Raw genomic sequence first — 16,391 nt, forward strand, 5'->3', positions numbered from 1 at the left:
AATCCCAGTTGGTTGGCTTGAAAGGCAGCAAGCAAGCAATTACCTGGAGTACATTTGGCTATAGAATTTAGAGTGCTCCGGTTTAGTAGGGTTATGGAATTACTATCTAAGATCTGTCTGTGAATCTCAGAGACCACCCAAAAGCTGTTCTTGACTATGCTCCTTATTCTTACCTCTCAACACTGTTGGTGTCTTCTCTGGGTATTTAAATTATCTGTGCTTATGGAACTGATGGGCACATTCTGTCCGTGTTGGTGTCTGTACCTGATCAGGTATTTCTCAACTTGTTCACAGAGGGACCTGTCAGGGCACAAGAACATTGTGGGTTACATTGATTCTAGTATCAACAATGTGAGCAGTGGCGATGTATGGGAAGTTCTCATTCTGATGGACTTCTGTAGAGGTAAGTATATGAATCATACCATTAAGCTATCATTTCTCTAGCATTTTGATTGACAAGGGCATGGGGGTCATTTTGGTTACTGTGCATTGCACCCTAAAGTATGTTCTGGTTTTAAAGATGGGAAAACTAAGAGGTTAAAAGATACAGAATTTGCTGTCAACCCTTGGGTATTCTTATAATGGTAAGGAGCATATTATCCATCACAACTCAAAGTGATGGATAATATGGAACTTCATTTTTGTTAGGTCTAGGAAGATTTGGTACTTATATATGAATAAGCATATATGAGAATGGCAACAAATGTGTTCTTTGTGATGCTTCAAAACAAATGATGAAGGCACATAATAAAGACAACTCCAGATGGACAAAAAAGCAGTGCAACTCCCCCATTCCCTCACTCATGTGTTCCCTTCTCTCCCACACCATCATCCTTGGGTGATGGTGTAAAGGAATCCTTTTTGTCTGGAGGAAATGACCCTCTTCTTGAAGTGCAACTATAATTCCTAATAAAGCTACATTCAAATGATGCTGTTATGAACAGTGGAGTTAAGTAGTCAAAAACTTGAAGCTTCAAACAGTATTTATCTTTGGAAATCCAGACTTTAGCAAAATTTATTGAGTCCGCCACATTTCATACAACTGTTATTTGGAGGTTTGGCAGCTGCCCCTTACAGGCTTAGATCATTGTCTCACTGTTTGCTGTCCTGTTTTGTAATCACCCTTAGTTCTGCTAACATTTTTCACTGGCTTTCTAGATACTGTGCATCAATTAAATTTATTGCTAGTTCCAAAAAATGTGGTGTTAACCAGGAGCCAATACAATCTCCACTGAAATCACCTGATTTTGTAAAATACTACCAAATTTGAACTTGACAATTTGTTTCCTTCTACCCATTCTTTTTTGGGCAGTAAAATGGTTAGAAACATCCTGAGATCTACATAATTCATAAGTGAGGTTATGTCTTTTGGAGATTAAATGTTGGGATAGTATTTCCACAGTCCAAGCAGCAAGTTGTGAAGGTAGAAAGATGAAGCTAATCCTAAAATACAGATTACAAAGCTTTCCTGCTTCCTGCAACCCGTGTCAATCGTGCAATCTGATTCTTACTAAAAGAGGTGGCAAGTTGAGTCTGTGTCCTCACCTTTTACACAGTTGGGACAGTACAACCAGGCAACTGGAGCAGGGCTGTATTGTCAGTTCCACTACTAATCTGGAAGACACAACGTGGGCCGCTCATCATGTCTGGGTTGCTTCGTAAAATAAAGAAACTGCTTTTGACGTATTAGAGCAGACACTGGGACATAAGGAAACACACCCCAGGCCGTGAGTCAGGACACCTCGGTTTTGGTCATCAGCTCTACTACCTTAATCTAGGATAGCCATTCATTCTCATGGGATAGGTGATGAGTCGGAATGCTTCTAACTTGTCCTTTGTTCTGCATCTCTTCAGGAGGCCAGGTGGTAAACCTGATGAATCAACGCCTGCAAATAGGGTTTACGGAGAATGAAGTGCTTCAGATATTTTGTGATGCCTGTGAAGCTGTTGCCCGCCTGCATCAGTGCAAAACTCCTATTATTCACCGAGACCTGAAGGTAACAGATGACGCTGTTCCATTAAGTACGTTGTTACTGAGTGTTTTCTATCTGCCCCAGGCCCAGAGTAGATGCTGTGGGGATGTGAGAACAGTTACGGGCATGGTCTTGAATTCTAAGCTTACATTCTGCTAAGGGAGATAAAATACAAAGGGGAAAAAAAAAGTGTAGTACAATTATCAATGTTATTACCTAAGTAGCCTCCAGAAATTCTTTATAATCATCAAATGCCGGAAAACATTGTTTTTGTTTTTCCTCATATACCCCCAAATTCCTTTTCCAGTGTCATGAAAAGTGATATACTAATTTTAATAGTTTGTAAACAATGATGTTTGGGCTTTAAAGTCTATTTCAGATTTTGAAAAAACTGCCAATTGATTATTTTTTAAACTTGTCCTACTGATTACCATCACCTTGCACTAGGGCTGTCATATTGAAGACCCTTGACAATGTTTGTTGAATGGAATTGGCATCTGGTTGGGATTCAGCTAGCATTTTTTGAACTCCATGCGCCGTATACTCTGTTAGACACTTTATGTACACTGTCTCCATGGAGGGAGAGTCTTATTTCCATTTTACAGTTGAGGAACCTAAGGAGCGAGAGACTGTCTGACTTGCTGAGGTCACTTAACTAGGAAGGAGCAGTACCAAAATTTGAATCCACCTCTTGTGATTCTAAATTACAATTTCTTTTCATTATGTCTGTGTTTTGGGAAACAGGCTTCATGGCTAATAAATTGCATCAGAATGCCCTAGCATGCTGGTTAAAAGCAGACTGCTAGGTCTACAGTGAGTGTATTAGACTAGAATTTTGGTGGTGAAGTCAAAGAGGCCTAGAAATTCACATCTTAGGAAGCACTCCAGGTGGTTCTTGAATACTCTAAAATTTGAGGCTCAGGCAGCATACTGTCATTTCTTTCCTTCTTTTCTTTTTTTTAACTTAAAAAAAATTGAGGCATAATTCGTATACCATAAAATTCACAAAAGTATACAATTTGATGATATTTACAAGATTGTGTGACCATCACCACTACCTAATTTCATAAAGTTTTTATCACCCCCAAAAGAAATCCCATCTCCATTAATAGTCACTTCCTATTTCCTCCTTTCTCCAGTGCCTGGAGACCACAAGTCTACTGTCTGTCTCTGTAGATTTGCTTATTCCAGACATTTCATACAAATGGAATCATACAATATGTGACCTTTTGTGTCTGGCTTCCTTCCCTTAGCATAATACTTTAAAGGTTCATCCATGTTGTAGCACATTTCAGTACTTCTTATGTCTGAAAAGTCTTCCATTGTATGGATATACCACATGTCATAGGTAAAGGGACATGTTGCCTGTTTCTACATTTTGGCTTTTTTGAATAATGCTATCTGAACATTCGTTTGCACATTTTCGTGTGGACCTGTGTTTTCAGTTCTCTTGTGCGTATGACTAGGAGTAGAATGGTGGGGTCATTTTGTACCTCTAGGTTTAACTTTTTTGAGGAATTGCCAAACTATTTTCCAAAGCTACCATACCATTTTACCTTCCCATCAGTATGAGAATTCCAGTTTTTCCACATCCTTGCCAATACTTTCCATTGTCCGTCTTTTTTATGATAGTCATTCTAGTGCGTGTGAAGTGGTACATATGGCATTTCTGTACTGAGGCAGTTAGCTTACAGGAAAATCTACTTCCAGCCTACCTTTTTCTGAGTACAAAAAAGGAGAACACATCTCAGCGAATATTATGGGCCTAGCATAATACAAGTACCTAATTCTGTGGGGATAATGCATATATAACATGGTTTTCTTCCTCAAGAAGTTTGAAGTATTCTTGGTGAGAGGATATAAATGAAGTATTTAGACTTGAAACAGAAATAAGTGGAATACAAAACTCTTTACAGTAAAATTATGAATGGAAGAGAATCAAGCAGTTTAATGTATGGTCAGATAGTGAGATCAGGCAATGATGATTGGATTTATGTGGAAAGTGGGATTTCAAAGGATTGGTGGGATGAATATGGGAGGTCAGAGGATGAGGGACATTCCAGGCAGAGAGCAGAGCCTGAGGGCTGCCTCGAGAAGGGAACAGCAAGTATTAGGGATGAGGAGGTAGGTAAGGGCCCACTGCACGGCCAGCTGCTTACCAGGCTGGAGTAACTGCTGGAGTAACAGGCTGGAGTAAGTGCTCTGAGCAGGTACTGGCACTTCATTCCTAGTTGCCTTTACCAATGGGTGAAATTCTCAGGCCTATTAGCATAATATTTTGACCTCTGTCCCTGCTGCCTGGGAAGACTTGCGAGGGGCACAGAAGTGGGGAGAAGTGGGCAGGCTGCCACAAGCACTGGTCTGGGGGTGTGGACTTTACTTCTGTGACCTGTACGACCTTGGACCTCTCTGTGTTCCCATTCCGCCCGCTTCTATTTTGTCTTTGAACTCTGCAATTCTGTAGCTCTGTGTGACTGATAGGCATAGAACAAATGCTAGGTCGTTTCCTCCGTATTGAAAAATGGGTCTTTGTCTTATTCTCTTCCCTATGGCCTTTGACTCCTTTGTGCCCCGCTCCTCCCTTGACCTCTGTGACAACGCTCTCTCCTGTTAGCTTCTTTCGCTCCTTCCCAGGCTCCTTGGGTTGCTCCTCAAATCACTTAGCCTCTCTGAGCCTCGATTTCCTCATCCATAAAATGAAGATGATATCAGTGCCTGCCCTGTTGGGGTCATTGTAAGCATTAAATGAGATGGTACTTGTGAATCTCTAGGCACATCTCTGGCACAATAAATGCTTGAGAACACACAGAGGTGGGAGCTAGGGGAGGGGCGGAGTGTGCCATAGAGGACCGTTTTAGAGAGTGTTGTTTCCAAGGTTTTCCCTTACTTAACTTTTTAAACATTAATTGGATTAAGGGAGGCCTAAATGATGATTCTTTCACACCAGTAAATAATACCTATCAGATTAACTTATATCCAGCATATTAATGCCCTGTTAGGTTCACAGTGCTGCTGTGGGGTGCTGGGGAAGCATCACCCATGGTGGGAACCTGGGGTGCAGAGAGCTCGTTGTCTTCCCTGGGGACATGTGATAGGTCAAGAGTTCCACACTCTTTCTTCACCTCACTGAACAGCCCGTGAAATATTGTAGCAGAAATTAGCAGAAATAATAAAATTAATGAAGAAATTAATGGAAAGATATTCATGGAAGAATCAGTATTGTTAAGATAGCAATACTACCCAAAGCGTTATACAAACTCAATGCAATCCTTATCAAAATTCAAACAGCCTTTTTTGCAGAAATGAAAAAGCCAGTCACCAAATTTCATGTAGAATTGCAAGGGGTCCTAAACAGCCAAAACAATATTGAAAAAGAAAACAAAATAGGAGAACTCATACTTTCCCATTTCAAAACTTATTACAAAGCTACAGTAATCAAAACAGTGTGATAAACATATAGACACAAGGGTGCTAAGACCATTCAATGAAGAAAGAATAGTCTCTTGAACAAATGGTGCTGGGGCAACTGAATATCTATATGTAAAATAATGAAGTTGGTCCCTTAGTTCACACCATATACAAAATTAATTCAAAATGGATAATGACCTAAATACGAGCTAAAACTTGGAGGCATTGAAGAAAACGTAGGAGTAAATCTTCATGACCTTGGATTTGACAATGATTTCTTAAATATTACATCAAAAAGCATGAGCAACAAAGGAAAAAAATAGATAAATTGGACTTCATCAAAATTAAAATCTTTTATGCATCAAAGTACATTACCAGGAGAGTAAAAAGACAACCTACAAAATGAGAGAAAATATTTGCTTGTCATATATCTGTTAAGTGTCTAGTATTCAGGATAGATAAAAAGAAAAAAAAAATCTCTTAAACTCAACAACCAAAAGACAACTCAATTTAAAAAAATGGGTAAAGGAACTGAATAGATGATATTTTCCAAAGAAGAAAAACAAATGGACAACAAGCACATAAAAAGATGCTGAACATCGTTTTAGTTTCCTCATTGCTAAAGCAAATACCATGCAGTGGCTTGGCTTAAACAATGGGGAATTTGTTGGCTCATGATTTTGAAGCAAGAATTTCAAATCAAGTCGTCATCAAAGAAATGCTTTCTTCCCAAAGACTGTTGTTCCAGACTGGCTGCTGGGGATCCTTGCTTTGGCTTTTCTGTCACATGGCAATGCACATTGCGGCCTCTTCTGGCCTTTCTCTTCTGGGTTCTGTTGACTTTCAGCCTCTGGCTGCTCCTTACGGCTTTTTTCTTGCTCTGTGACCTTCCCTATAAGGCCTTCAGTGATAGATTAAGACCCATCCTGGGCCACATCTTATTGAAGTAACCTCATCAAAAGGCTCAAATACAAGGGTTCATACTCACAGGAATAGATTAAGTTTAAGAACATATTTTTTGGGGTACATAGCTCCAAACCACCACAGTCATCAATCAATGAGAAAATGTAAATCAAAACCACAGTGAGATACCACTCTTACCCACTAGGATGGCCATAAGCAAAAAATGGAAAATAACAAGGTGAGGTTGAGGGAGAAATTGGAACACTCTTACAGTGTTGGTGCGAATATAAAATGGTGCTGCTGCTGTGGAAACCAGTTTGGTGGGTCCTCAAAAAGTTAAGCAAAACTACCACATGACTCAGTAATTCCACTCCTAGGTATATACCCCAAAGAATTGGAAGCAGAAACTCAAAATACTTGTACACATATGTTTATAGCAGCATTATTCACAATAAACAAAAGGTGGAAACAACCCAAATGTCCATCAACAGAGGAATGGATAAACAAAATGTGGTATGTCCATGCAATGGAATATTATTCAACCATAAAAATGAATGAAGTTCAGATACTGGTACAGCTTGGGTAAACCTCAAACTTGATGCTAATTGAAAGAAGTCAGACACAAAAGGTCACATATTGTATGATTCCAATTATATGAAATATCCAGAATAGGTAGCTCCATAGAGACATGGAGGAGGTTGCCAGCAGTTGGCAGTAGAGGGTGATAGGGAGTGAAGTTTACTGGGAATGGGGTTTCTTTTGGGGATGATTAAAATGTTTTGGGACTAGATTGAGGTGGTGGTTGTACAACAGTGTGAATGTACCAAATAACCCTAAATTATACATTCTTAAATGGTTCATTTTATGTTATGTGAATTTCACCTTAAAAGAGGCTTAATGATTTGTGCAAGGTCAGCATCTCCAATAGTCCTTGAAGTCTTCTGCCCCTCAAGTCCAGTGTGGTGTCCACACGCCAGGCCATGCATAAGCGTTTTTGTTGAAGATGATGGCAGTGATGTTGGAGGGGAGCAACAGCGGCCAGTTTGGCCTTGGAGGCTTTTGCAGGTGTTGCAAGTTGTGTGGACAGACTGTGAGGGGGGTGCCAAAGCAGCAACTGCTAAAGTGATTGCCACAAAGTGATTTCACCTTTGTAATCTCATTTGCTCCTCCCCAAAGTTTGCCAAGTAACCAGAGCAAGGATTACTGTTTTTACGTGGCCAGCAGTGTGCCTCATCTTTATTGTATCCTTTGTCTGCTTAGTTCACTTCTGTCCCCCATCAAACAGTGATTTTGATCCCTGAAACTACCTTGTGTGTTTTTTGTTATGAATTGAATTTTCAGTTTTCTAAATGTACACTCGGCATTAGAAGTATAGAAACTGACTAGAAGCATGAGGCCAGGAAGTGAAGAGAGTATAGATTATTTCTGAATGACATTGAATGAATGATCTTATCAGCAACGTTTAGGGATTCTTGGTATATGTGAAATACTGGCTTGGGTATTGTGGGTGACACAGAAGCATAATATAATGTCCTACTTCCAAACATTTTGTACTCTGGGAAGGGAGAGCTTAAGTTCGTAAAAAGTTATGTTTCAGAATTCTAAATGAGTATCAATGGTTATTATAGACCAGAGGTCGGCAAACTTTTTCTGCAAAGGGGGCTGGATGGTAAATATTTTAGGCCCTTCAGCCATGTGGTTTCTGTCATAACAGCTCACCTCTGCTGCTGTAGCTCAAAAGCAGTCATAGTTGATAGGATAAGTAACCAGGGGACATGGCTAGATTCAGCCTGAAGGCCTTGGTTTGTTGACATTAAATTCTGTAGATAATGGAGGAATGAAGGGTCACTTCTGCTTAGGGTGGACAGGGAAGGTTTTACTGAGGAGATACAACTTGACAGGGCCTTGAAGAATGTCTACCTTTGACCAGTGGAGACTGAGTAATTGAATAAATGAAAACATTAGGTAATATAGGAATGTTTAGGAGACACTGAATATCTGGCTAATATTTTGACACTTGGTTCCTCCTTGATTAGATTCCTAGTAAGGAGGCATTTTTTAACATAAATAACTAAGGTAGCCCTATCCTTAAGCTTGCATCCAGTACATTGGGCAAGTGTAAAGTTCATAATCATCCCTACTGGGTTGGAGGGTGGGGAGGGATCCTTGAGTAGTTGCTCTGCTTCTAACCTGTATCCTACCCTGGCAGAAAGGTGCTCAATTACCTGTCCTACTGAATGAACAGATATGTCTTGTCTAATGTGGCAGCTGATGGTAATTTGTAGCGTTAGATTGCCGAGGTTCACTTCCTGGCTCTACCACCTATGAGCCGCATTGCATTTGGCAAGTTAATTTAATCACTGTGACTCTCCTTTTCCCCATTTGTAAAATGGAGATGATAATTACATTGTTATTATGAAGTTTTAGTGAGCTAATCCATGTAAAATGCTGAGTACTGTAGTAGTGGCAATAGTAAAAGCTCAGGGAATGGTGGCTATTTTTATAACCTCTAAATTAGATTGAAAGCATTTATGTTGCTTTGCTTGTATTTTTTTAGATACCTGAGGTGAATATATCCTTAGAATAGCTTGACTGTTTCACTTTCGTATAATAGGTTAAACTGAAGAGCTTAAAAAAACATTTGCCTGCCTCAGCCTTGTCTCTGGGGAACAAGTGTCTCTTAGGAACTGGTAATCACAAGAGCATGTCCACACGGGTTGATGGCCTTAGTTCTCGGTCCTCAATGTCTGGCTAAAAATCCCGAGGTCAAAATTTTAGATTAAAGTGATTCCAGGTTAGCGTTGCCCCCCAGATGCACAAGCATATGTATCTTCTCTGAAGGAACAGTAAACTTTAAACCCAGGTCTGAAAGATTTCCCACAGATCAAGTTTCAAGATACATGAGTGTTCTAGTTTGCTAATGCTGCTGGAATGCAAAACACCAGAGATGGATTGGCTTTTATAAAAAGGGGTTTATTTGATTACACAGTTATAGTCTTAAGGCCATAAAGTGTCCAAGGTAACACATCAGCAATCGGGTACCTTCATGGAAGGATGGCCAATGGTGTCCAGAAAACCTCTGTTAGCTGGGAAGGCACATGGCTGGCGTCTGCTCCAAAGTTCTGGTTTCAAAATGGCTTTCTCCCAGGACCTTCCTCTCTAGGCTGCAGTTCCTCAAAAATGGCACTCTTAGTTGCTCTTGGGTTATTTGTCCTCTCAGCTTCTGCGGAGCAAGAGTCTGCTTTCAACAGCTATCTTCAAACTGTCTCTCATCAGCTGTTCTTGTGCTTTCTTCAAAGTGTCCTTCTTGGCTGTACCTCCTCTTCAAAATGTCACTCACAGCTGCACTGAGTTCCTTCTGTTTGTCAGCTCATTTATATGGCTCCACTGATCAAGGCCCACCCTGAATGGGCGGGCCAACACCTCCATGGAAATTATCCAGAGTCATCACCCACAGTTGTGTGGGGCGCATCTCCATAGAAACACTCAAAGAATTACAATCTAATTAACACTGATAGGTCTGCCCACACAAGATTACATCAAAGATAATGGCATTTGGGGGGACATAATATATTCAAACTGGCACAATGAGTTAACAAAAACAACAAAAACTCTCACAACACCACCATGAGCAAGATTAAGTAGGAATGAAAAACAAACAGAATCATATCTGCAAAGACTTTAGATGCTGGAATTAGCAAATACAGACTATAAAATAAACACGTAATTTTTAGAAGGATTAAAATGAAGTATAGAAACAAGTATAAGAACAAGAAACTATCATAATTAACCAGATCATTTAAAAGAACAGTAGTAGTGATAGTGGCAGTAGGGCCTGGGTATTTGATGGCTCATGTTTTGCTTCTGACAGAATGACACACACACACAGACACACACACACACATACAGTGTGGCGCACATTTTTCTGTTTTTTGGTTTATTCCATTCAACACGCATTTTCTATACCAAGTACTATGTTAGGAGCTAGTAGAGAAGACTACAAATATATTTGAGATATATGATGCCTGTCCTTAAGGAGCTTATCGTCTACTCCTGCCTTTGTTTTCCATAGATGATCAGTCTTTAGAAGGTTGAAGACAAAAGGCAATGGGTGTCTATAGATTTATTGTGCTAACAAAATGTTTTGGCTGCCATTTTATTTCTCAGTCAGAGCCAGGTCTGTCCTCCAGCATACCAGTCAGCTCAATTCACCCACACCAAAAATTAATCAATATATCTTGAGTATAGAAATACCCACTATTGTGGAGTTGTTAAGATATTTAATTGCCAGAGTCCCTTAATGCCAGGAATTTTTCTAGGTTCTGGTCTTCATGGCTCCCTGCTCCCTAGAACTCTACAGGAGTATGTCCTAATTCCCTGCCCAAGGAATTCATTTATACTTTAACAGGGAAACTGCCCATTTACCCCAGGTCTTTAATCGCTTTGAGAAATAACTAAAATATAACAAATAATAATTCTGAAAACCCTAACTCTGTATATTAAAGAAACTGGTGTATGTACTTACAAGGTTCAAGTGAAGTTATTGACATTATGGAAGAATCAAGTACTGAAGGAACATAGGGAAGGAACAATGTTTGCCTGAGGGCGGGCCAGGGAAAGGCTTCAAAGACAAGGTGGTATTTACACTAGATTTTAAAAGATGAATGGGATTTTGATAGTTGGTAGGTAAGTAGGTGAGATCATTGAGAACATTCTTGACTGAAAGAAGGAAACAAGCAAAGGCACAGAGGCTTGAAAGTATGTACTGTTTCTGCAGAGGTGAGAAATGTGACTTGGAATTCTAGAAAAACTGGACCCTTGCTTCTCCATTGCATTGTTAGTATCTCTGTGGAGTCTCCTCTTTCTGCCCCCTGTGCTCTCATTTTACCCTGTTACTGTGCATCTCTTTTTGATCCACTTTGGATGACCCCTGTTGAAATACTTGGAAGGGAGTAGATTTCCTGTGCACATTAATGGGGTTGCCAGAAATAACATATTTTATTTATGTGACTGTGAAACCAGATTTTTATGTACGTTACTAAGTGATATCTTGGAATGTTTTTCAGGTTGAAAATATCCTCTTGCATGACCGAGGCCACTACGTCCTGTGTGACTTTGGAAGCGCCACCAACAAATTCCAGAATCCACAAACTGAGGGAGTCAATGCGGTAGAAGATGAGATTAAGAAGTAAGCATCTCCTTTCTTGGAGTTTTGTCCATTTTTAGATCAGCAGCTTTACTTTCACTTTATGGCTGAGAAGGTCGGGATGGGGAGAGAATGGTGCCAGTGTGGCATTCATTGCCCCTCATCTTAGGACATCGTGTTAGTAGTCCAGTTGCTTGAGTTCAAGGGAGAGGTCAGGAAGGAGTTCACAAGCATTGGTCAGTAGAGTAGAATGAAGGAATCTCATAGCACTTTATCAGTGACCCAGTAGTCATCACAGATAGATATTTTGAAATGCGACATCACAAAGCTGAATGGTTCACACGTCATTGAAGTATTATGTGCGACATTATCAGCCACTCAGATGTGCTTTTTACTGAATCCTGAATTGCTGTGTATTCCTTCCTGTCCATAAAGAGCTCACCTGCAGTCTAGTGGGATTAATGGTGAGTAGGGTTATCGAGATCTCTGCAGATATTGACCGCTGACTTTCACAAGAAACTGCTCCTTTAGATTTGTGACTGCAGTAAGAACCTAAACCATTTCCCACTAATGTCCACAGTGTTGAATTTTTCATAGGCAGCAACGCTTACTGTTACTACTATTAAATAAAAAGTCTAGCATGTGCAGTATATCCTGATCCTCCCTCTCCTTTCATGCATCACGCCAGGCAACAAAGCCCCAGGGGCAAGACTTCTGGTCCTGGTCCCTGATGGACACCTAACCACGGTCCCATCTGGGCTGTAAAGACTCAAGCAGCACAAGTCTCGTGCTCAGTAGCACCAAGGCACCCACTTTGGTGACATGGTTTTACTATTCTTTTCTTAAACCAGAGATAAGAGGGAAGTTGGCTGCCTGTTGCAGCCCTATTCCACTAGCAAAGATCAAGGGCTCTTCATCTCATCCACCCCCCTCCCCCAGCCCAGCCAGGTTCCTGCTCTCTGCTGCTCTCCAGAGCATTCTAGTGGATATTATGTGGCTCTGTGTTGGGCAATATTTAAAGGGATTACTATTTCTAAAAACAAATCAACAAAATGTGTTATTAGATCTCAAGGATTTACAGGACCCAAGAAAAATTGCTTTTAGAGTTAATATATAATAGCATATCAGTGTCTGGGTCCTTTAAAGAACTGCTGTTGGGGGGCGACAGGTGTGACAAAGCCCTTACTTGGGCAAACTGATAACATAATTGTAGCAAGGACAGCTTTTCATTTTATCTGCGCTAATATTTCATTCTCTTCTGCAGATTGCTCCCAGGAAACTGGACTCTATTAATATATATAAAACAAGTATTTCTGCTGCCCCTGGTTTTTTATTATAGCATTGAGATATTTAACAAAAAATGAATCTCTCGATTGCAGATACACAACACTGTCCTACCGAGCACCGGAAATGGTTAACCTGTACAGTGGCAAAATCATCACCACGAAGGCAGACATTTGGGTAGGTGTCAACTAACCTGTCTGCATCTCAGATATCTGTGGCCTTGATTGTACACACTCCCTCGTTTAATCCTGACAGTGTCATAGCATGGGTGACCACTGTGCCATATCCTTGTCTGCTTATCTCTGGGGATTATTCTTGAAGTCAGAGACCAACCACTGCTTCCTGAAGCATGTCAAAGAAGATTGCTTCAGAGCACTGTGAAAATTGTTTAGGTGACCTGCCCATTGTTTAGGTGATTTTCACATATCTGTTACTAGTTCTTAAGATAAAGACAGCTGAAATACTTGTTCATCATTGGAGCACAATTTGGTAGAAATAATGTAACTGAGGGCTAAAAAATGATATTGGGTTCTAAATTCAAGTTTCTAATAGAGTAACAGTATACGGTCTGTTAAGTAAATGTGAACAGTGCCATTAGATCCTTTTGCAACTTTGGTACATACACCACTAGTAAGCAATCTCTGTTCTTTATTTGTTTAGGCTCTTGGATGTTTGTTGTATAAGTTATGTTACTTCACTTTGCCGTTTGGAGAGAGTCAGGTGGCAATTTGTGATGGGAACTTCACAATTCCTGATAACTCTCGATATTCCCAAGACATGCACTGCCTAATTAGTAAGTATTTCAATTTCCTAGTTTCATTTTTTTTTTTTTTTTATCTCTAATCTCTGGGATTGAACTAGAGAACGGAGTAAGGGATTAGATCCCAGGAATAATGGGTTGGATACAAAGATAAAGAAATCAGCTGGTGGTGGTTGGGACTGCAAAGCTGGAATGGTTATAACAGTGTCTGGTTAGAGTGATGGGTTATTGCACTGGAAGTCTAAACTCAGTTTCACATCAGAGCCAACCAGCTGAATAGAAATCCTAACTGCGGGTTTTGATTGCAGCCTATTGGGAAGCTCTGTTGCGAAAAAGAGAAACGCTGACTCATATCAAGTGATAAGAAATTTGTCTTTGCAAAATGATTGCAGTGCGTTGGCTGGAGTGAATACCTAATTAAAACTATATAATTCTATGGAACCAGGTTTTTCCTTTCATTTAGGGATAATCACTGGATTTTGATAAAAAGCATCTAAGCACAGTGCTTTGTTTAAAATAATCTTTTATGATTCCCCATCCTTTTGTATCATTGTAGCAAGCATATGTATGAATGTTTATTAACTAGACAGCAGAATAAGTCATCTTTTCACAAGCCCCTCTACTAAGATGCTAAAGAAATAGAGGTTTTATCATCTTTCCATATTGGTCAAGATACTTAGCATCTAAATTTTAACCATTATGGGCTATAAATCCTGAGTAACCCCTTTCCAGCCCTGGGTTGGGGGTACACTGGGGAATGATAGAAAAAGCAAATGTAGGATGGAGCATCTGACAGTTATTGAAGACCTACTTGTAGCTCAGTTAATTTTTTAAACCTTTTACAAATTAAAAATAGTTATACGCATTATACAAATGAGGCAACTGAGGCTCAGAATGTATAGGTAACTAACCTAAGGTAAAATAATCATAGCTTTTAAATGGCTACCCATGCTGTTTCCATTTTACCCATTTTATCATTCAACCTCTACAATTTATTAGTAAGAGGGGAAGGAGGGTATTTAAAGGAATGGAGCATGGCATTTAATGATTGTTGGATTATTTTCAGAGATAAAGCATGATATCTCTGCTAGAATTGCAGCTATGTAAATGAGATTGGAGGGAAATATGAAAAGTGTCCAAATTTAACGTTAGAAGGTAGCACTTTTTTGGTAATAATTTTTTTCTTTTAAATTTTTATGCCATAAATTCATATTGGAAAAGACAACTCTTGCTGAATATAATACTGACATCTTTCCCAAGCTCTGAGCTGTCTCAGTTTACAAACTACTTCAAGATTCCTCTGTCACCCTAAACTCATGTACCTAAAATTAATTGTTATTGCCCCACCCTTCCCTTCCATTCCCTCCCAATACAAGGTCCCCTCTCCCCTTTTCAGGGTCTATCAGTGGTGACACCATTCAAGCCTGGATGACTGAAATATAAGGTTGTCTTTGGATCTAGCTGGCAAGAAGGATGGAGGAACCAGTCATTTCTTAGCTGTGTTAATTCTTTCTTTGGGGTTTCTACCATTTCCAGTATAATTTCTCTGTTCTCCTTACTGTCACCATAGTATACCTAGGCCCTGTCAGTTCATTCCTGTACTAGTGGATTGGCCAGTAGCCTCTCTCCCTCCTCTTCAGTCCATCTGACACACCCTCACCACAAGATTAACCTTACAAAATGCCACCCTCTTATGTCCCTGTTCAGTGAACGTCACTGGTTTGCCAGTGATCCTACAGGAGGGCCTGGACTTCTTTTGGGTGAGATCCTTCATCTTCTGGTTCTAACTCTGCCTCTTATTTCCCTATGTTCTCTGACAAGGAGACCTCTATCCTGTCTTTCCAGCTCCTGTTTCCCTGCAACAGAGTGTTCTCTTTCCTTTCTCCAAGTCCATTTTTGTACAGACTGTTATCTCACCTGGAATGTCTTTTCCTCTCTTTTCCCTTCCTAACTAAATTCTGCTGGGCCCTCAAGAATCGGCTCAAGTCCTGCGTCTTCTCCAAGGCCATACAAGGCTGTAGTCTCACTGATCTTTTCTGAAGTTATGTCTGAACCGTTCATTTTACTACTTAAGTAATAAACTGCCTTGCATTGTGGTTTGCATGTATTATGTGTATGTGGATATGTGTTTTCTCAAAGACTTTTTTCCTGAGGGTTTTTCGCTTCAGAGAGGGCAGAAGCTTAAAGGACCTGGAAACAGACTGGTGATCTGTAGATCACAGTAAAAGTACATATGCATGTGTGACTTTGTCATTTCTTTTAGGCTAGAAACCAGCTAATATCTCCAACAGAAGAATAATAAGTAAAGTCATGAAATTTGGGTTTTGGTTACAATTTTCAAAAATACGCATTTGTTACGCATGATAGTATGAACTAAAGAAGTTAGAAGCAAAACCACGTAGCCTCCTAGGTATCAGAATATGAAGGTGTAAACTTTGCTGGACTCCTCATTGTGTGAGACACAGGGTGTGAACTTCAAGCATCTGTTACAACTCAAATAGTTTATTTTATTGTTAAGAATTTTAGGAATGTCCGAGCTTCCCTTTCTTAGAGGGGAAGAAAAGGGCTAAATTATACTTTCTGACTTTTGTGAGAAATAAAAATTTTAAAACAATGAAACTTTGGTAGTGGAGGAGGAAATTATGCTTCCTAGCTAATGTTAAGACGTTATTAAATAAGTTAATATATGTTTGTCTTAGGGTATATGTTGGAACCAGACCCTGACAAAAGGCCAGATATCTACCAGGTCTCCTACTTCTCATTTAAACTACTCAAAAAAGAATGTCCAATTCCGAATGTACAGGTATGTGAATGGTGGGGGAAGTAAGCATTATCAAATTGCCATTTATGGTTCTTGTGTTGTTAATTAGCCTTGTAAATGAATATAATGTCACTTGCTTTATCTACTAGGGGGCAT

The 16,391-nt window shown here is 39.8% G+C and overlaps 1 protein-coding gene across 9 annotated transcripts in view; it reads left to right on the forward strand.

Moving 5' to 3' along the window:
- Positions 1 to 16,391, forward strand: part of AAK1 (AP2 associated kinase 1) — a 166,279-nt gene that overhangs the window by 98,196 nt on the left and 51,692 nt on the right. For all 9 annotated transcript variants that reach the window (XM_037806542.1, XM_037806541.1, XM_037806535.1 and 6 more), the window contains exons 4-9: positions 295 to 403; positions 1,855 to 1,997; positions 11,351 to 11,472; positions 12,810 to 12,891; positions 13,375 to 13,507; positions 16,174 to 16,277. In XM_037806542.1, coding sequence (XP_037662470.1) covers positions 295 to 403; positions 1,855 to 1,997; positions 11,351 to 11,472; positions 12,810 to 12,891; positions 13,375 to 13,507; positions 16,174 to 16,277 — 693 coding nt within the window. The remainder of the gene's footprint in view (positions 1 to 294; positions 404 to 1,854; positions 1,998 to 11,350; positions 11,473 to 12,809; positions 12,892 to 13,374; positions 13,508 to 16,173; positions 16,278 to 16,391) is intronic.

Source organism: Choloepus didactylus, chromosome 17, assembly GCF_015220235.1.
Source record: "Choloepus didactylus isolate mChoDid1 chromosome 17, mChoDid1.pri, whole genome shotgun sequence".
NCBI classification, from domain to species: Eukaryota; Metazoa; Chordata; class Mammalia; order Pilosa; family Megalonychidae; genus Choloepus; species Choloepus didactylus.